The sequence below is a fragment of the Ovis canadensis genome, chromosome 3 (assembly GCF_042477335.2).
Source record: "Ovis canadensis isolate MfBH-ARS-UI-01 breed Bighorn chromosome 3, ARS-UI_OviCan_v2, whole genome shotgun sequence".
NCBI lineage: Eukaryota > Metazoa > Chordata > Mammalia > Artiodactyla > Bovidae > Ovis > Ovis canadensis.
Genome location: NC_091247.1, coordinates 228,132,145 through 228,151,297, shown reverse-complemented (window position 1 = coordinate 228,151,297; position 19,153 = coordinate 228,132,145). Strand labels below are relative to the sequence as shown.

The 19,153-nt window shown below is 66.0% G+C and overlaps 2 protein-coding genes across 4 annotated transcripts in view; both read right to left on the bottom strand.

Moving 5' to 3' along the window:
- Positions 1-9,378: 9,378 nt before the first annotated feature.
- On the bottom strand, positions 9,379-18,655 carry LOC138435242 (prophage side tail fiber protein homolog StfR-like). The gene is made up of 4 exons (XM_069579574.1): positions 18,573-18,655; positions 17,474-17,549; positions 16,843-16,996; positions 9,379-16,758 (listed from the first exon to the last, which is right to left on the bottom strand). Exons 1-4 carry the CDS (start codon positions 18,653-18,655, stop codon positions 16,046-16,048), a joined length of 1,026 nt encoding a protein of 341 aa, XP_069435675.1. The 3' UTR covers positions 9,379-16,045.
- Positions 9,379-19,153, bottom strand: part of LOC138436176 (collagen alpha-4(IV) chain-like) — a 39,219-nt gene continuing 29,444 nt past the window's right edge. For all 3 annotated transcript variants that reach the window (XR_011255364.1, XR_011255365.1, XM_069581779.1), the window contains one exon: positions 9,379-11,948. Coding sequence is in view for 1 of the 3 variants with exons in the window: in XM_069581779.1 (XP_069437880.1) it covers positions 11,912-11,948 (37 nt within the window). In the remaining 2 variants the exon portion in view is untranslated. The remainder of the gene's footprint in view (positions 11,949-19,153) is intronic.

The following is a 19,153-nucleotide window of genomic DNA, read 5'->3' as shown; positions in this document are numbered from 1 at the left end:
ATGCCCTCCTCCAGGGGATCTTCCTGACCCAGGGATCGAACCAAGCTCCTGCGCTGCAGGCGGATTCTTGACGGACTGAGCTAGGAGGGAAACCCATCCCACATAGCTGAAAAAACAGCGGGGACCTTCAAGCTCATGCTTCCTCATGCAAGAACTGACTTGCTGGAAAAGACCCTGATGCTAGGAAAGACTTGAGGGCAGGAGGAGAAGGGGGCGACAAAGGATGACATGGTGGATGGCGTCACCGACTCAGTGGACATGTGTTTGAGTTAACTCCAGGAGATGCTGATGGACAAGGAAGCCTGGTGTGCTGCAGTCCACGGGGTTGAAAGGGTCGGACACGACTGACTGAACAACAGACCTCATGCACGTGGGGGAACAGGGGCTCACGGGGGCCGGGAGCTCTGTGGGCCCCTCAGGGAGGCAGGGCTCCGGACACAGGTCCAGTGGTCACGGCTCTCCGGTTGTGCTCAGGGCTACGTATGTACAAAAGTCGCTCAGTCATGTCTCTTTGTGACTCCATGGACTGTAACCTGCCAGGCTTCTCTGTCCATGGGATTCTCGGGGCAAGAGTACTGGAATGGGTAACCGTTCCCTTCTCTGGGGGATCTTCGCAACCCAGGGATCAAACCCACATTGCAGGCAGATTCTTTACCAACTGAGCCACCGGGGAAGCCCTAGTTGTGCTCAGGGCTAAAGCGGCTTTATACACATAGGGACCCAGGCCCATGATGGCAGAGACTTAAGTCACGGTTGGGCTTGTGCAACCCCTGCCAGGGGTCAAGTCTGTCTGCCCTGGTCAAGTGAGAACCCTCCCTGCTGTGGTTATCACCGTTCTCAGGCCCCATTGCTGGCTGAGATCTTGGGGGAACATCCCCTAGCTCGTGGCCACACCCCCTAGCTCATGGCCACACACCCCAGCTCGTGGCCACACCCCTAGCCTGTGGCCACACCCCTAGCCTGTGGCCACACCCCTAGCCTGTGGCCACACCCCCTAATTCGTGGCCACACCCATAGCTCGGTGCCACACCCCCTAGCTTGTGGCCACACCCGTAGCTCGGTGCCACACCCCCTAGCTCGTGGCCGTGGGTGGATGGCACTGGCTTGGCCAGATCCTGAGGCTCACCAGGCGTGGTCCCCTGCCTGCCTAGCTCCTCAGTGGCTGCCCGGACTCCATCAGGACCAGGTCCCTCCCTGAGAACAGAGCACTACGATCATTAGTTCCTGTCCTGCCTTGGCGACCCTTCTCAGGGCTCACTGCCCAGCTCAATCCTGTTCTGGGACCCCGTGGGCCTGGGGTCCTTGGGGACCCTCCTCTGCCCCCCGCCCCGGCCCTCATTGTTCCCGCGGGAGCAGAGTATGAGGCGCGCTCCCTGACCCTGAGCGCCCAGGAAGCCCAGGAGTCTCTCTCAGGTGCCCCTGGGCAGGGTGTGTAGAGCCGGTGGGGCACAGGGGCTGGGCTGGCCGCTCAGGCCTGACTTCCTGCAGGGCAGACCTCCAGCCCATGTGGTCCCCAAGGTCAGTCCCTGGAGCATGTCCAAAACCTCATGCTCCGGGTCCTAACAGGCTTCCGGTTCGGGTTGGGCCTGGCTCTTCTGTTTGAGTAGCTGTTCGCCCGTCAAGCTGGAGAGGCCTGGGCCTCCCTCCCGCCCGCCGTCTCTGCCCTGGTCAAGCCGCTGGTCCCTTTGGTGTCGCCTCCCAATGTGTCTCACAGCTGCCACTCCAGTGCTCTCCTAGTCACCACCACGGGCTGGGCACAGCTGCTTCAGCCTGAGCCCAGGGGCCACCACTGCTCAGAGCTCTTCCTCCAGGGGGTCCTCTCCCCTCAGCGAGGGACCTCTGGCAAATGCAGAGCTACCAGGCCACGCTCCTGTCCCGTGGGACAGCCGCTGGTGTGGCTCGACCAGTGAGGCCGCTGTGGTCAGGCCTGTCTGGGAAACGGTGAGGTAAACCAAGTCCGAGAGGTCTGTCTCCTCTCTGCAGGCCTTGTCAGAGCCTTTCATGGGCTCACCTCAGTGCAACTCCAAGAGAGGAGACTGGGAGCAGCAGCTCCGAGCTCAAGAGCATCTCAAGGCCTTTACAAGGGACAGCCAGCCCCCCCTCTCTCAGCCTGGGTCCTTAGGGCCCCAGGGGCCGCCCGCCTGCCCCCTGCCTTTCCTGCCAGTCTCCCTCATGGCACGGGGCTCCACTCCACCAGACTCTGTGCTCACTCCAACTTGTTTGTCCTTTCAGGGGGCATTTATTACACACCCACTGTGCACCTCCAGGCGGGCTTCCCCGGAGGCTCAGTGGTAGAGAACCCGCCTGCAATACAGGAGACGCAGGTTCGATCCCTGTGTCGGGAAGATGCCCTGGAGAAGGAAATGGCAACCCACTCCAGGACTCTTGGCCTGGAGAATCCCATGGACAGAGAGCCCAGCAAGGGCTACAAGGGGTTGCAAGGAGCTGGACGTGACCGAGAGACTAGACACAACGTGCACCCGGCACTAGACCAGGTGCTGGGGATAATGCAGGGACAAGATGACATAGGTCCCTGGAGCTCAGCCTCGTGGGGCGGGGGTCGGCCCACACGCAGCTAGATAAGGAGCACGGTAGGGGCAGGTAGAGCTTAGAGCTTCAGGGAGCGGCCCAGGGACGTCAGCTGGGTCTGGCAGTCCTCCCATGGACATGAACAGTTTCACGGAACACCAACACCCCCGGGCTGGTCCCCGACACAGACAGCAGCGGAGACCTCGTCCAGGCCACAGAAATGTTCGGACCTCCCGGTTCCCAGCTGCGGGAGTGACCGCTGCTTCCGGGGTGAATGACAGTCCCCGCCCTCTCCTGTCGCGGCCACACCCCTTCCCGAGACCAGCCAACTGGAAGCGAGCTGGCCTCCCCAGGCCCCGCCCAGCAACCCCGGCACCTGGTGAGAAGCCGCGTGACTGCCTTGTGGCAGTCTTGGTCCACCGCGGGGAAGCCCCGATTTGCTTTGACAGCTCAGTGGAGACAAGAAAAATGAGTAGTGGGGAGAGAAAACGGAGACACGGGGGCGAGTGTGGGCGCTGTTGGCCAGGGTGGGTGCCGGGGAAGGCCTGGGGTGTCTGGGGGAGGGAGGCTGTTGGGCGCCCCATGCCCCGAGCAGCGCTGGACACTCACCGCCTCATCTCACGGGGTCTGCCTGCTCCGCCCACCTGGCCGGTGTTTGTGGCCCAGGGACCCCCCCAGTACCTGCAAGGGCCGCTCTGCTTGTCGTCAGTTTGGGTGAGGAGATGGCTTCAGAGAGGGCCTGGGTCACACAGCTGGGGTGTGGCTGAGACGGTGAGGGTGAGGCCCCTCTGCGGGGTGGTCTCCTGAACCTGTGTTCCTTCTGCCACACCCTGGGCCCCCTCCCTGGCAGCATGGGCTGCTGGGCTGAATGCCTATGGGCCAGAGGGCTGGCAGAGGGCTGGCTGACTCCTTGGTGCCAGGCACTGCCTGCCCCTGTGGTACCTCCATCTGCGGGTGACCACAGACCCCCGGAGGGTGCCTCCCCCATACCCAGTTCCACCAGGGCTCCTGCGGGCCTCTGCCCCAGCCTCAGTCCCAAACACTGGGTGGTGGGCCATCTGCCTGGACCCTCAGGTGCTGGGTCCCTGGGCCACTGGTAACCCCCAACAGACTTCCTCACTCCTGAAACGATCCTGCCCCCACCTGCCTCCACACTCCGGGGGGGCTGTGCCTGCTCCGACCTGCGGGGAAGCCTCCTTTGGGTGCCTCTTCCTCCTGCAAGGACCCCCACCCCCTAGACTGGCTCCTCCACCATTCTTCCTCCTCCACGCCTGCCCTTCAGGGGGCGCCTGTCCTCCACCCCCCAGCCCCACACCCTGAACTCCCCCAGCCCCATACCCTGAACCCCCCCATAGAGATGCCTTCACGCACCCCCTTCCTCCCTGTCCTCAGTCCTCTCATCCTGCCTCTCTGTCCCCTCCCAGGCCTTCACCTCTCTCCACCAGCTGCCGCCTGGGCCCCGATGCCTTCAGGCCACAGGCCAGCTGCTCGGGCCTCCCTGCGGTGTGTGGGGAACGAAACATCCACACGAGCCGGGGGCCGTGGACTTCTCCGCTGCCCCAGGAGAGGTGTGGGAGAGGGAGTGCTGGGGGAGGCCCCATGATGTGGGGGCAGGGAGGGGAGGAGGGGAAGGAGGGGGGTCAAGGAGGGGGCGAAGTCCTCTCCAGGATGGGCTACCCTTTGTGTTGGCTCCCCAGAGACCTCAGTGGTCAGCACGCCTTGCTCACCACGCTGCGCTGCCCTGCCCGCCTGAGGCTTGGCTGTGGAATTGACACCCAGGATTTGGGAAGAAGGCAGAGCGCTGGGGTCCAGGCCCACCAGGAACAGGCCCCACCACCTTTAACCACGGGTCAAGCCCGCAGGGAGAGGGCGTCACTCCCTTCTGAGGGGCCAGGTGTCCGGTGTGTAGGCGGCCACTTTGCTCTTGTTAAAGTGGACCTGTGTGTGTGAGGCAGATGGCAGAGGACCTTGGGCGAGCCCTGGGCCAGGTCTGCTTCCCTGGCCACAGGGAAGGGAGTCCAGAACTCCAGCCGCCCCTTCTCTGCAGCCCCATCCCCTCACCAAGGGCAGAAGGACACCCCGGGGGGCAGGACAGCTGCAGGCCCGCCTGGGGTGCACAGGCCTGGTTGCGACTCCAGCTCTGTCCTGGCCCCCTGTGTGGCCTGGGGATGGTCACTGAGTTTCTCTGAGCATCAGTGTCCACACCCATGACATGGGCTCAGGACTGCAGCCCCCTGCCTAAGGACCAGAGACATCGCCCCGGCACATGGTGTTCCCAGTGGGGGCTGACTCGGGAGTATTTACACCAGTGGCTGGAGCCTTCCACTCCCTTCCCTGGGAGAGTGACCCCTGTTATGGAGACCTGGTCGCCATGGAGATGCGCAGGAGCTGGGGCTGTCTTTGCAGCAGACAACCTAAGAGGTCCTGGGGCCTTGAGGCCAGAGGCACTTGGTGCTGTCAGGGCAGATGAACTTGGGCCACCAAGCAGGAAGCCAGGTAGAAGGCAGCCTTGGGTTCAAGAACCGCTGAGACTGTGGTGGGATTGGAGGCCCTTGAGCAGACCAGGCCTGAAGGCCCTCTCCTCCTGGCCCATCTCAGACCTCCAGATGTCCAGGCTCTAACATGTAACTGTAGCTGGTTCCAACCCCTCCTCTTCTGGAGAGACTAGCTGAGCTCAGCCCCTTACCCAACTGACGCGGGGACTCCCCTAGGCCCCCAGCCCCCCGAAAGCCCACCCTGGACCCTCAGACCCTGCCTGATCCGGAAGGTACAACACAGCAGAAACCCATCTCTGCTAAATGACACGGATGGGTGTGAAGTTTCTCCAGGCCGCCCTGGTCCTACAGCAAGAGCCAGACCCTGCCCTCCCCTCTCAGCCTGGCGTCTGCGGCCTCCACGTCAGGCCCCTCTGCCGGGGCTGCCCCCATTGTGGGGTCTCCATCCTCCTAGGCACAGGGACTGCCTCCCTTCCTGCATAAAGTGTGGCCTCAGGCCCGCAGGCAGTGCCTGGAGACAGGTGACAGATGTAGCAGGCAGCCCTACCCCTCACTGGGGTGCTGCGGGTGCGGCCGTGAGGAGGGGGCGCCGATGGGGGGCAGGACACTGCCAGCTGGGTCACCTGGGGCCATGCAGGGGGCCACCCTGCCGGGGCGTGGGGGAGTGGCAAGGGGTGGGGCGGTGAATGCTGCCCAGTCATTCGTCCACAGGAAGCTCTCCTGGGGCCCTTCCCCCTGGGCTGACCTTGAACCCCAGGCTTCTGGCCCCAGGTGGGGTCAGCCCCTTCCACGGCCGCCGCGGTGGAGGGCCCTGGCTGGCCGCTATGGCCTTCTCCCGCCACACGGTGTCGCTGTCGGGGACGCTCAGTGCGATGGCAGGGGCCGCCCCTCAGGGCCCAGCCAGGCCCGCCCTCTGGCCAGCCGGGGAAGGGGGCACCGAGGGGGGTGAGAGCAGGGCTGGGCCCAGGGGCAGGGAGGGGGCCGGGCCACGGAGCTGAAGGAGGTGCTCAGCCTCTCGGGGCGGAGGCCACGCTCGCAGGCAGAGCCCAGGCTGGCTGGGAGGGTGGGGGTCGGTGGGGGGGTGGTGCTTCCTCCTTAAACATGATTACAAAACACGTCTTAGGACCTGGCGGCATAGACGCATGTACTCCAAGGTGGTTTCATTGCTATGGATGCCATGTGTTGAATCGTACGTATTATTATACACAGTCACGACATATATCGTATATCACGTGTAATATAGTGTCAGTATCATTGTATTCCTTTTTCCTTCAAACTTTAAACGGAGTTAAAGTGAGACTTTCTGTTGTCACGAACAGTATGTGGGCCTTGGTGCTGTGCCCGCCCTGCCGATGGACAGACTAGCCCTGTGGCCCTGAGTGTCCCCTGAGACGCTGGACCCTTGTCAGCTCACCTGAGTCACCTCAGCCCTGGGGGGCGGCCTGGTCACTCCATGCCCACGTGGCCAGGTGGGCCCTCGCTCAGTCCTGGTCTGTAGGGTCTAAACGCTGGGCTGGCTCTGCCATCATCTCTCTCAGGGGGTCTAAGGTCAGCGGCGGCCCCTGTGAACCTTAAGGCCCATGGTTTCTCAAAGGCCCCCCACCTTGGACACCCCAGAAGCCCCTCAAGTCCCCTGGTGAGTCGCCTCCCAGGAAGGGCAGGAATGCGCAGACCTCTCCCCGGCGGGACACAGCCGCACTCGGCCTATCGCAGCAGGCAGAGAGGTCCGAGGGAGGCCTGGCTTCTGCACACTTGGGGACAGGGGATCACCTCCAGGGTTGCGGTCTTCTGCTCTCCCCCAGCACTCACCCACATCTCTGAGCATGGTCCTGGTCTCCCCTGGGGGGCAGGGGGCTGACAGTCTGGGGGCCCCCAGCCTGCTCTCCACCCTGCTCACCTGCTGGCCAGACCCAGGGCCCACGATGGGCCAGGAGCCACTCCCTGGTTAGGCAGCAGGTGGCAGCAGGCGCCCAGCTTCGGACCAGGGCCCTCACTCCCTGACCCGACTCCACTACCCCAGCTGAGCAGTCTCAACTGCTAGCTCCTTCCATCCATCAAACAGCCCCTACGAAGGGGGGTGGGGAAACTGAGGCTTGGTGAGCAGAGCAACTGCCCAGACCTCTGCTCCTGAAGCCTGGCCCTTTTTGCCACCTCCCAGAACCTCTCAAAGTAGCTGCTTTGCCCACCCTGACTTCATCCAGTTTCTTTTGGGATTCAACTGCTTCTGCACATTACTGGTGACTAGGTGGTCAGAGAAGGCAATGGCACCCCACTCCAGTACTCTTGCCTGGAACCTCCCATGGATGGAGGCGGCTGGTAGGCTGCAGTCCATGGGGTCACGAAGAGTCGGACATGACTGAGCGACTTCACTTTCACTTTCATGCGTTGGAGAAGGCAATGGGAACCCACTCCAGTGTTCTTGCCTGGAGAATCCCAGGGACGGGGGAGCCTGGTGGGCTGCCATCTATGGGGTCGCACAGAGTTGGACACGACTGAAGCGACTTAGCAGCAGCAGCAGGTGGTAGGTACCACCCTCCCCCGTGCCCCTTGTGCACACATTTGAGGCCCTGTTGGTCTCTGGGGTCAGCCAGTTGGTGACAGAGGAGAGGCTGGAAGTCGGTTGCCTGGAAGGTAGAGAACGTTGCAGGGTGAACCAGGTGTCACCTCCTCCAGGAAGCCATCCCCGATTGCAATGCAGGGCCCAGGGCTCTTCGGGGCTTTCCTAGCCCCTGGGCTGCCGTCATCATGGTGCTGACCACAACAGGTGGCTGTTGTGTGTCTGGTCTGCTCCCTACCAGGCCATGAGCTCTGATGACGGTGCTCCATGACTGCAGGGCCAGACACAGCAAGAGTGCCAGGAGGGTATCCACAGTCACGGTCAGCTCAGACAGACATGGGCTCCCGTGGCCAAAGGTGGTGCTGAGCTGCAGACATTCAGAGAGGGGCTGTGCACTCAGCACCACAGCAGGCAGGAGGGGCGGGGACGAGTCCAGGTGGGAGCCCAGTGCCCAGAAGGGCAGAGCGGCTGCTCCGAGCAGCTCTTAAGTCTTGCCGTAGGAGTGGGGACGGAGAGACAGGAGGGACACACAGGGTGTCCAGGGAGCACAAGCAGCCGGATTCTGCTGCTGACTGACCCCAAGGTGATGAAGAGGAGGTGGGCAGTGCCTCTCCTCGATGACCCACACAGCCAGCAAGCTGCAAACTCCTACACAGGTGTCAAGACCCAGCTCATATGGCCCCTGGTTTAGAAAGCCCTCCCTGCCCCTTGGGGGTCCCTGCTCTGGGTTCCCACCCTGACCCACAGTGCAACCGCAGCTCTGCAAGGGCAGCCAGGCCACAGACGGGTGTCGGGGTGCTGGCCTCACAGGTGTGGCCACGCAGGGCTGGGGCCCTGCAGGACCCAGGCAGGAGGCTCAGGATGGGCGAGGGACTGGGGCTGTCATCATGGCTGCAGGGGGGCAGGGGGTCCCTCCACAGCCCCAGGCTGCTGCACTCAGGCTGAGGGCACGCCAGGCTCAGCCCACCTCTCCCCGCTCCGGGACCCTGGCGGCATCAGGAGCCTCCTCTGGCCTTGTCACAGGGTCCCTGTCCCAGACCCTGCCCAGGATCAGCCTGAGCCTTGTCTGTCCTGCAGCTGGGGGCCCCTGAGCTGTCGTCTGCACTTCCTGTGCCACAGACAGGAGCCAGCCCGCAAGGCGTCGTTGGGTGACGGGGGTGCTGCTCCAGCCGTGGGTGCAGGGGTGGGCAGTGGACCCAGGCATGGCAGCCCCTCCCCAAGGGTACTCTGAGTCAAGGCGACGGGTCTCTTCAACACCTGGGCTGGTGGCATGGGGACAGGCCTGCAGCAGCCACTGGCAGAGAGCCTGAGACCCCAGCAGAAACTGGGTGGACACTGGGAAGGCAGTCAGACCGGAGATGAACCCCCGACGTTAAGGGCTACTCGGGAAACCGTCCTGAGGGCGCTGGGGACTTCCGGACTCCAGTCAGGCACTGGGTCTGAGGTGGCATCAGGGGCAGGGCCCTGGACTGTGCTCTGAGTGGCTGACTGGGATCCACACCACCTGCAGGGGGGCCTGTGGGGGCCTCCACCAACCTGGGGGCCCAGGGACGCCTCTGGAGCCCAGGTCCCACAGCTTGTGCTCAAATGGGGTGTGAGATGGGTGGGGGCTGGGGTCCAGGACTGCACCCACCAGGAGGGCCTGAAGGCGGCCGGGATGGCAGACGAGGGTGTGCTGAGCCCCCAGCAGCCTGGAGGTGGCCCCCCACTCAAGCCAGACCCACGCCTGCAACACCAACATGCATGCCTTCCAGCGCCCAGCCCCCGGGCTCCCAGAACGAACAGGGCCGACTCCAGTTCCACGATGAACAGCTTTATTGAGCTCCAGGTGTGCACGCCACAGCCTCCCGCCTGCCTGCCTGGCCACCCAGTCGCCTGCTGCACGCGGGGGCGGACCCTCCGTGGACGTCACTGGGCCCCTCAAGGAAGGCAGTAGGTTGTATAGTTATCTTCCGAGGGGGCAACATCACTACCCTGAAACCACACAACCTACTACCTCACCCCGCCGGCACCCGGGTGTGGGAGGGTCCGCCGTCCCACCACCTGCCCAGCCCGCGGCCCCCAGAGCCCTGGAGGGCCGAGCGGGCACCGGGCAGGAGGACCACGCTGACGGCGCCACGGCTCCCCCGCAGCGTCCAGCCCACCTGCGGGTGCAGGGAGTGGGCACGGGCCCCGTGGGGCCGCCATGGGCTGGAGAACGTGCCTCTCGCTTCCTGCCCGCGACAGGGGAGCCCCGGCCCCCCTCCCTCCGCCAACCAGAGGCCTGGCGCTGAGCTGGGCAGTCTGGCCACTGGAGAAACGGGCGGATGGTAGCTGGCCCCGTGGGCTGCCCCACCCCAGCCGAGTCTCAGCTGGCCCTGGGGCTGCTCCTCCTGGCATCCAGGGCCAGCCACAGCCCGGACTGGGGGCTGCCCACGAGCCCCATTGAGGGGACAGGGCAAGGGGCAGGCGGCACAGACGGTGTGAGGGGAGGGAAGGGCCGGCTGAGTGCAGCCCTCCTTGGACACCTCACACGGTACTGCCCTCAACCCTCACCTGCCCCGTTTCACAGATAAGGAAACTGAAGCTCAGAGAGGTCCAGGGACCTGCCCCAGGTCACACAGCACCGCCCCACCCTGCAGAGGCCGCACCCCTCCCCCATCTGCCCGCCCCAAGCCAGGGTCCTGGGTGCTGGCCGCTGTCGGTATTACAGCCACTTCAGGAAAGACAGTAGATTGTATAGTTAACCCATAGCAGGGCAGAGCCCCAAACTATACAACCTACTACCTCACCCCAAAGGGCCGTCAGTCTCGGCGCCTGGGCTGGGCGGACGCGGCGGCTCCCGGAGGCGCTTCCTGGAGGCGGTGGCGGTGAGAGCGGCGGGGGCAGGAGCTGGGGTGGCGCTGGAGGCTGAGGGCCCGGGGCCCTGGCAGGTGGGTCAGCAGGGGCCTGTGCGCCCAGGGAGCTGCCCCGCAGGAGAAGACCGCTGACCGGGAGGGGAGGGAAGGAGGGAGGAGAGGGAGCGGGGACGCAGGTGCAGCGAAGAGACCCGCGGGGCTCTCAGGAGAGGCTCACAGGCGACGGGACTGCTCCCATCTGGACCGGAGACAGGAGAGGCCGCGGTGTCCCCAGGCGACCTGCGCCGGAGGCGCTGGAGGAAGGCTGGCGTCTGCCAGAGGCCAACCTGTGCCCAAAGTGGCCAGAGTGCCAGCCACGCCCCTCTCTCCCAGCACCTCCACCCGCTGGACCAGGGGGCACTCCCTCCCCAGCAGCCTGGTCCTGCCATCAGGGTAACCCGGGCTTTCCCGCCGGGCAGAGGCTCTAGAATGTTCCCTCTTTCCAGAAGGGAACCTGGCTCTCAGGGAAGGGTGTCTGAGCTGGAGCCGCAGACACAAGCCCGGCGCCCAAGCCTGAGGCCCACACAGGTCATGTGACCGTCACAAGGCCACACCGCCGATGGGTGGCAGGGCAGAGGGCAGGTCATTCCTGCCTTCTGCCTGATAACACCTCTGCCTTGTAACAGGTGCCGCTGGACGAGAGCCCCGAGCCGTCAGACACCCCTCACCTACTCCCACAGCCCTCCCTAGCAGGCTGCCTCCTCCAGGCAGGCACCAGGCTGCTCCGTGCCGTGTGGTCTTCCCGGGCCTGGTGAAGCCAGGATCACTGATCCCGTGGGCCCCGGGCAGGGGAAGGGCCTGCCCTCTGGCTCGCCCACTACCGCAGGGGGGTCTCATGCCTAGGCCCAACGAACAGCGCAGCGGCCACTCCCCGAACAACCCTGAGGAGTATGAAGTCAGTGCCAGGGCCCTCGGCCAGGGATGAGGACGCTGGCGCCCATACAGTACTGTCCACCTAGAGGACGAGCCTGAGGTAGTCACCGGGGCGTGGAGCCGGGAACACCCCAACTCCTGGCTGGCCTGTGGTCACAGCTGTCCTTGTCTCTCCTCAAGGCCCCAGAGGGGAATCTCCGTGAGAGGCTTTCAGGGTCCCGTCCCACTGTCTCTGCCTGAACTCCCGCCGGCAGTCAGGGCCAGGGGGTCCCCAAGGACAGAGCCAGCCCACCTCTAAGGACGGGGGCTGAGGAGAGGGTGGCCAAGGGTCCTCCGTGACGGCTGAGGTCACAGGGCACCACAGACACAGCCCTGACCGTGCCCCTCCCCATCACAATCCTCCCGCTGGGGCTCCTTGCTTCCCAGCACGAGGATGGCCAGAGGAGCGTGCACAGCAAGCTGTACTGACCCGTGCCCTGGGACAGTCGCCACACCGAGGCCAGGGTGGGCTGGTGTCCCAGGGGCCTCCTGGGGGTCCCGGCTGGGCTCCCCGGCTGGGCTCCCCATGAGGAACGCTGGCCTCAGGCAGACACTCCCATCTCAGCGCCACTTCTTGACCTGTTGGGGTTTAGAAAAAGAAACACAAACGTCAGACCTTGTACAAGAGGTGCAGCCAAGCCTGAGCTCCGGCCGCTGCTCCGCGCCTCCTCTCTGGACTCGCCCGTCCACCCCCTGCGGATCCCGCATCTCAGTCCAGCCTGTCTCACTGTGGCCCCTCGCCTGGGGACACGCCCCGTGGAGAGGCCTGGAGGGAGCGGGCGCGCTGGTTGCCCTGTGCCCGATGACCCCAGGTGGGGAATGAACAAGACCCAGGCTACATCCGCGAGTGGCCGGGGCCACTGGTGTCCCCGTGCCAGGCGGCCAGGCCTGCCAGGCTCACTCTGGGGCCTGGATGTTGGGGCGGGGTGGCCAGGGGAGGAAGGATGGGTGCTGCCTCCTGTGTGCCAGGCTGTTTGTGGGGCCCAGGAGGAGGAACCAAACTCCCCAATTCACAGAGGAGGCTCCCGACCACAAAGCTGCAAAGTGAAGCCTCGGACAGTCCCAAGAGTGGAAACACCGGGGAGGGGGCACCAGGACCCGGTGTGAGGCCTCAGCCAGGCTCACTCAGCGAATCACGGCCCCACCTGGCTCCAGCCCGCTCGGCCAACTGGAGGGCCTGAGACGCAGCCCGGGCCACTGGACTCGGAGCCAGACCCATGGGGGTCTGTCCAGCCCTGTCACATGCCAACCACTGAGACTCGGTGTCCCCGGCCAGTAACAGGGACGGAGGGTCGGTCCCCCAGGCTGCGGGGTGCTGTCCTGCCCCTAGTCCTGCTCCCAGACGCCCGACGTCCATCAATCACCTGGGCTCACATCTCTGCGCCCCGCCCGGCCAAGCTCCCATCACTTCCCCCTCCAGCCTCCAGAGCAGAAGAGCGCCCTGGGCAGCCCTCCCCACCCTGCCGCGCGCCTCCTGGCCTTTGCCCCATCCTCTCCTGAGCCAGGAATGACTACCCCGTTGCCCATGAAGACTCCGCGCTGCCCACACACGTTCCCCTCGCCTACTGCCCGTCGGGAGGCCTGAGGGGGCCTCCCGGCGAATTCTCACTCTGTCCTGGCTCTGGGACCTGGCCTGGCCCTCCTGGGCCCCAGGCTCATGTCTGGACACTCAGAACTACGGCAGGCATGCAGCTGACTCAAGCGGTGCCCGTGAAGGTGCCCCCAGAGAGGGGCTTCCTCTCTCCACGAGGGCCAGGCAGGCTCCCGCAAAGCAGCCCAGCTAACGGCCTCTTCCAGGTGGGCAGGAGGCAGGTGTACCCCCAGCAGGGTTCCCCAAACTCGGGCTTTGCCTGCCCACCAGGGAACTGCTCTCACACAACCTGGCTCTTTCTTTAGCCAACGACCCAGGTTTGGCGGGAAGGAAGGAGGGCTGACCCAGGTCTGAGGCCTCATCGTGGAGACATTTCAGAGGTCGGGGGGAGGCCTCGATTCCGGGTGTTGGGAGACGTGCTTTGCTCGGCCCACTGCCCTGCGCTCCTAAAAGTGAGCATGGGTCCAGCCCAGGGAGGGTCAGCAGAGACCTCTCCTCTTCCAGCGGGGTGGCAGGGGTCTGAGACCTCCTAAGGGGCCCTTCTGGTCAGCCTGGACCGGGGGTAGCAGCAGGGGCAGCCGCTGTGCCACGACAGAGGCTCCCTGGACAGGGCTGCGGGAGCAAGTGGTCAGCAGTTGCCCTGCCATCTGCCACCGCCGGCCCAGCCCCAGGCCCCAGCGTCGGCCTGTGGGCAGGGTGCCGGGCAGGGAGGAGCCAAGCCAACCGGGGACAGGTGTGTGGGAGGCCTCGGTGGGCAGGTGGCCCTTTCAGGGCCGGGCGGATGTCTGGAGGGAGTGAGGCAGACAGACGGTGTCACCCCGCAGTCACCTCGGGCTTGGCTTGGGGCCACTGGGAGCCTGGACCCCCCCAGTGGCGGCCCCCCCCACCGCCACCCCGATTAGGTTTCTCCCCATAAAGCAGCCAGTGTTTCTGCTCGGCAAGCCGTGCCAACAATGGAGTCTGGGAAAAAGGCGTGGGGGGTGGCATCCGGGGGCCGGGTCTCCCTACAAACATGGCCCATAAAGTTAACGAGATGCGCACCCGACAGAGGCCGGCTGGGGCCGGGCAGAGGCTGGGCACCAAAACTCAGGAATCAAAAGTTGCAATGTAAAATTTTTTTAAATGCAAAAAGGCCCCTGGCATAAGAAGGACAAACTTATGGCGGAGCAGAAGCTTACTGATTTCTGAGCTCAGCTGAGTGCAGGGCCTAGGAGCTTCAGTGCCCCCAGGAGCACCTCTGGGGACAGAGGAATAAAAACTAGCCCTGGAACCGGCCTTCTGACCCCGGCTCTTCCCACAGCCCTGTATACAGCCCAGTGGTGCCACGCAGGTGGGGAAGTGGCGCCCACAGACACTGGAACGCCTGCCTTTCTTCTCAGGGAGCCAGGGGGCCCTCTCGCTGGCACCCTTCCTGCCCAGTCTCCCTGAGACAGACGCCCTTGTGCTCTGGGTCAAGATCTTCCATCCCTGGAAGTCTGTACCCTGCCCTGGCTGCCTGCTCTCTCATCTTCCTCCAAGCTTGCAGCTGGGAGGTGGCACACACGGGAAATGTCCACTCCCCAGGGAAGGGGTCAGACATGCACCAGGGACCGAGGGTCACTGCCCACAGAGGTGTGAGTCCGAAAGCTGTGAGTCTTAGCGTCTGGGAAGCTGGGGGTTTCCTCCTGGCCGGGAGGCGAAAGCTACAATGGGATCCAGCCCTGCTCTGCAGACACCCCTGCATTCACGGGGGCCATGGGCACGGGCTGGGGACAGATGGCTTTGGGAGCTGCCCAGCCACAGTTCTGTTCCCTGCTCTGGCCTCTACCAGCGACGGGCCTCAGGCAAGTCAGTCAGCACCTCTGGCCTCAGCTGGTTGCTTGGTAAGTGGGGCAAGGATGCCAGCCAGGGCTGCTGGGAGGGAGGTCCAGGTGCCCGTGCCCAAAGGCGGGGCAATCACCAGGGAAGCTGCTCCTCACCTCGGAGGGTCTGCTCAGAGTCCAAAGGGAATAGCAGCCAGAAGGCAGAGCCCTCTCCCTGCCCGGTGGGTGTCTCCGTCTGGCGTTTAACCATTAGGCAATCGTTTTAACCTCAAAGACGTGTATTTATCTGAAAATATTCTCAGTCGCAGCCGCAGTCTGGGTCACAAGGCAAGGAGAGGGAAGAAGACGGTGGGTGGGGGACCAGCACATCATTAAAAACGCCCGGCGTGAAACTGCGCCCCGGGGGCAGCCCCACCTGGCCACAGCCCCTCAAGAGGTACCTTCTGCTTGCCGGGGCTCCCTGCGCCCCCACCCCCACCGGGCGTGGCACCATCCCATCCTTGGCTGGGTTTCCCAAGCCAGCGGTGGGAGGGCACAGCGCGCAAACCCCACGGGGAACCGGGAGGAGAGGGGATCTGGGGAAAACCCGGGGGCTGTGTGCGCCCAGCAGCCAATCCAGCCTGGAGGGCCTGGCAGGGCCACGGGTGTCCAGGGACGGCGCCCCACAGCTCCCGAGGGCCTAGGGTGCGCCCTGTTACGCGAGTGCTGCCCAGCGAGGGCCTAGCCTTGGCCAGCCGGGGCCCACAGGCCAGAGCATGGCCCCGGGGCCGCCCGGCACGCCCCGCATGCCAGAGGAAGGGCACAGCCCCTGTAACGCGCGCGCTCTCCTCCAACACCGGCCCGGCCTCTTTCCCCAGACACGTCTCTGCGCCCCTCCGGGAAGCACGCGGACTGCCCTCGGAGGCCCTCGTCGCTGGGTCCTGCGGGCGGGCGCGGACGCCCAGCGGCTCCCGGTCCACCCCAGCCCCGGCGGCGGAGACCCTGGACGCTGCCAGGCTGCCCCTCACACGGCCGCCGCCTCTGCCCCGATTGCCCGGCGCTGACTGGGGGTCGGCGTGGGTTCACACAGAGTCGAGAGCGGGGTGCGGAAGGAGACCAGAGAGCTCTGTCTCTGGGAGGGAGAGGCCCCAGCTCTGGGGGCCGGGGTCTCAGGGTCTGGTCTCCGGGGTCTGGGGGACCAGGGGTCTGGGGTCTCAGCGTCTGGTCTCCGGGGGGCTGGGGTCTCAGGGTCTGGCCTCCGGGGGGCTGGGGTCTCAGGGTCTCGTCTCCAGGGATCTGGGGTCTCAGGGTCTGGCCTCCGGAGGTGCCGAGGCGGTGGGAGTGCCCAGGCCGCAGGGAGCGCGCGTCCTCCAGGAAGCGGCCGCCTCGGGTTCCCCAGGACGGGCAGCTCCCCGGGACCGGCAGGCAGCTCCCCGGGACCGGCAGGCAGCTCCCCGGGACCGGCAGGCAGCTCCCCGGGACCGGCAGGCAGCTCCCCGGGACCGGCAGGCAGCTCCCCGGGACCGGCAGGCAGCTCCCCGGGACCGGCAGGCAGCTCCCCGGGACCGGCAGGCAGCTCCCCGGGACCGGCAGGCAGCTCCCCGGGACCGGCAGGCAGCTCCCCGGGACGGGCGGTGCCGGTCCGACGGGAAGCCCGTCTGAGGCCGCTCAGGCGGGAAAGCGGGGGCCCGGAGGCCGAGGGCGCCGCCTGCCTCCTCCGCGTGGCCCACGCAAGCTTGCCTCCGTGTGCGGCGCGCCGGGGGCCCCGCAAGCCCGGGGTTTGTGGAGCGGCCCGCGGCTGCGAGGTCCCCCCTCGGGGCACGGCCCTCCCTTCGGCGCCACTCCCGGGCGCTGGCGGGCAGCGTCTCCACCCGCGCGGCGGGCTGCTCCGTCGAGGCTCCCAGACGCCTCGCCAAGACGCCGGCCGGTGCCAAGCCCGGGGCGGCCCCGGCCAGGGCCGGGCTGGGCTGGGCTGGGCTGGGCGCGGGCCAGGCGCGCGGGGCCGGCCGGCCGCGGCCTCGTCACAAAATGGCGGGGGCGGCGGCCATTTTGTGCGGCTCTGGGAAGACAAAGGCGGCGGCGCGGAGGGCCGGGCGCCCGCGGCAGGAGGCGGCCGTCCACTCGGGAAGCGGCCGGGCCGCGGAGTCCAGGACCCTCCTCCGGCCGGAGCTCCCGGTCACCCGGCCGCCAGAGGCCCTACTGCCCTTGGGAGGCCCCCGGAAGGGATGCCTCACGGGGTCTGGGTCCTCACTGGCCTGAGGTTGGGGCCGCCTCTGACCAAGTGGCCTGAGGGGCTCTCCTGCCTCCTAGGGACACCCGGCACAGCCACCCCACCGAGGTCCAGGCTGGCGCCTCCTGCCTGTCCAGTGCAGGGGGAAGGGGGCACAGGGGCAGCTGCCAGGAAGCACCCCAGGGGTGTGCGGCCTCAGCTCTCCTGACGGCCTGCAGCACTGAGACCCTGCCTGACCCGGGCAGAGCCGCCCACAACAGCCCCGGCCTCCTCTGGCGCCTCAAGACTCCTGTCCTGCTTGCCTGACTCATGTCCCTTCTGGGGAGCCCCTTCTCCGCTTCCTCTGGACGAGAGGCGCGTCTCTCTCCCCCGGTCAGCCAGTGCCTGCTTCAGAACCCCAGACGTAAGGCAGAGCCCAGCAACCCTGCTCTGGGCGCCGAGTCCGGCCACTGCCACTCCCTGCTCCTGCAGAGGGAAAACCCAGGATGGAGACCAGTCTCACTTTAAAGATGGCAGACAGGTCCAGGGGGTCAGCACGGACCTCGCTGCAGCCAGCAGGGGAGATGCTACCCACACATCTGGGGGCACAGCCGGGCCTGTGCTCTGATGGAGACGGGCACGTGTAGAGCCAGGCAGGGCCTGTGTCCAGGTCTGGGTCCCAGGCAGCGCCCTGGCTTCTTTCCCTATGCCCACCCTGGTGCTCCACCCATGCTGGGCGGGAGCCACGTGGGGCCCAGTCAGTACCACTGGTGGCCGGTTTTCTGCAGGGAATTGTCCCTGTTCTCCCTGGCGCCCTGGGGACCTGTGGATAGAGGCTGCCCTGCTGGCTCTTTAGGGGTTTGCATGGATGTGGGTCCACAGGACACGCAGGCCTGTGTGGAGGGCCCAGCACCCCATGGCAGAGCCACGTTGAGAAGCTGTACGTGCTGAGCCTGAGATTGCTGGGTGTCTGGGGTCACGGCCTGGAAAAAGGGTCCCTCAGCGACCCCTGCCCCGGGGGAATTCCAGGTCCTCGAGGTTCTCCTGGCCCGTGGTGCCCCGAGAGGATCTGGCTGCCCCTGAGCTGGGCCAGGCCTTGTGGAGTCTTGGGCTGGGGTGGGCCAAAGCCGACGGGGCGCAGAAGCAGGGCGTGTGCCCCGCACACACTCGGGGACGTGCCCTCACGGCCTCCTGCGTGTCTGCCAGGCCCCGGGGGTCGGTCCCAGGGGCACACTGGTGCCCCAGCCCAGGTGTTGGACCCAGCTCTCAGGGCCGGGTCTCCGCTGGGAGGCTGGGGGGAGTCCACAGGGAGTGCCCCGGAGAGGGCCGCACTGGACAGCCGTGAGCGGAGCCCGCGGCCCTGTCTCCCCGGGGACGGCCTGGCGGCCCCCGGTCCTTCGCTCTGGCGTCGCCCTTCCCCGGGCCTGGCCTGCTCTCTGCCTCCACCCCTTTGCTCTCTCCTCTGCTGTCACACTCCCGCCAGGTCTCTCTTTCCCCCGTCCCCGATGTCCCCCAGGGGGGCCGCCCCCCTCCCCGCCCTCAGGCAGCGGCTGGTGCAGGCTCTGCCTGCAGACACAAAAGCCCTGGGGCCGCGTCTGCGGAGTCTGGCGGGCAGGCTGGGCCTGTAAACACGCGAGGCCCAGATGGCAGAGGGGTCCCGGGCCCTCTCCAGGCAGACCTGGGAGGCAGGCCCGTCCTGGGCCATGGCACCAGGCAGGGCAGAGGGAGAGGCCGACAGTCCGGCCCTGACCCTCACGGACCCCGTGACCCTCTAGGAGGCTGGCAGCAGCCAAGGCGGCCCGACAGTTGGCAGTGCAGGCTGGCTCCTGGGAGGGGCGAGGTGTGGCCGGGGGCCCAGCAAACTTGGAGCATGACAGCTCCCTCAAGGCACGGGGCCAAGAGGGGCAGGGTGGGACATCCTGACGCAATGAGCCCCGAGCTCTGCCCAGAGGTTACCAGTGCCCCGCTCGCAGCCCAGACCCTCTTACAGCGGCTGCCTCCTTGCCAAGTGGGCTTCATCCACCATACATACCGGGGCCAGCCAGGAACACGCCCCGAGTCAAGCTGCCTGGGGGAGACCTCGGCAAGCCCCTGACCTCGTACTCACCCTGGACCCTGGGCCACAGAAAGAGGCTGGTGGGAGGGCAGAGCAGGTGGCGGGGAGCGCACTCCCAGCTGAACCTGAGCAAGTGGCGAGAATTGC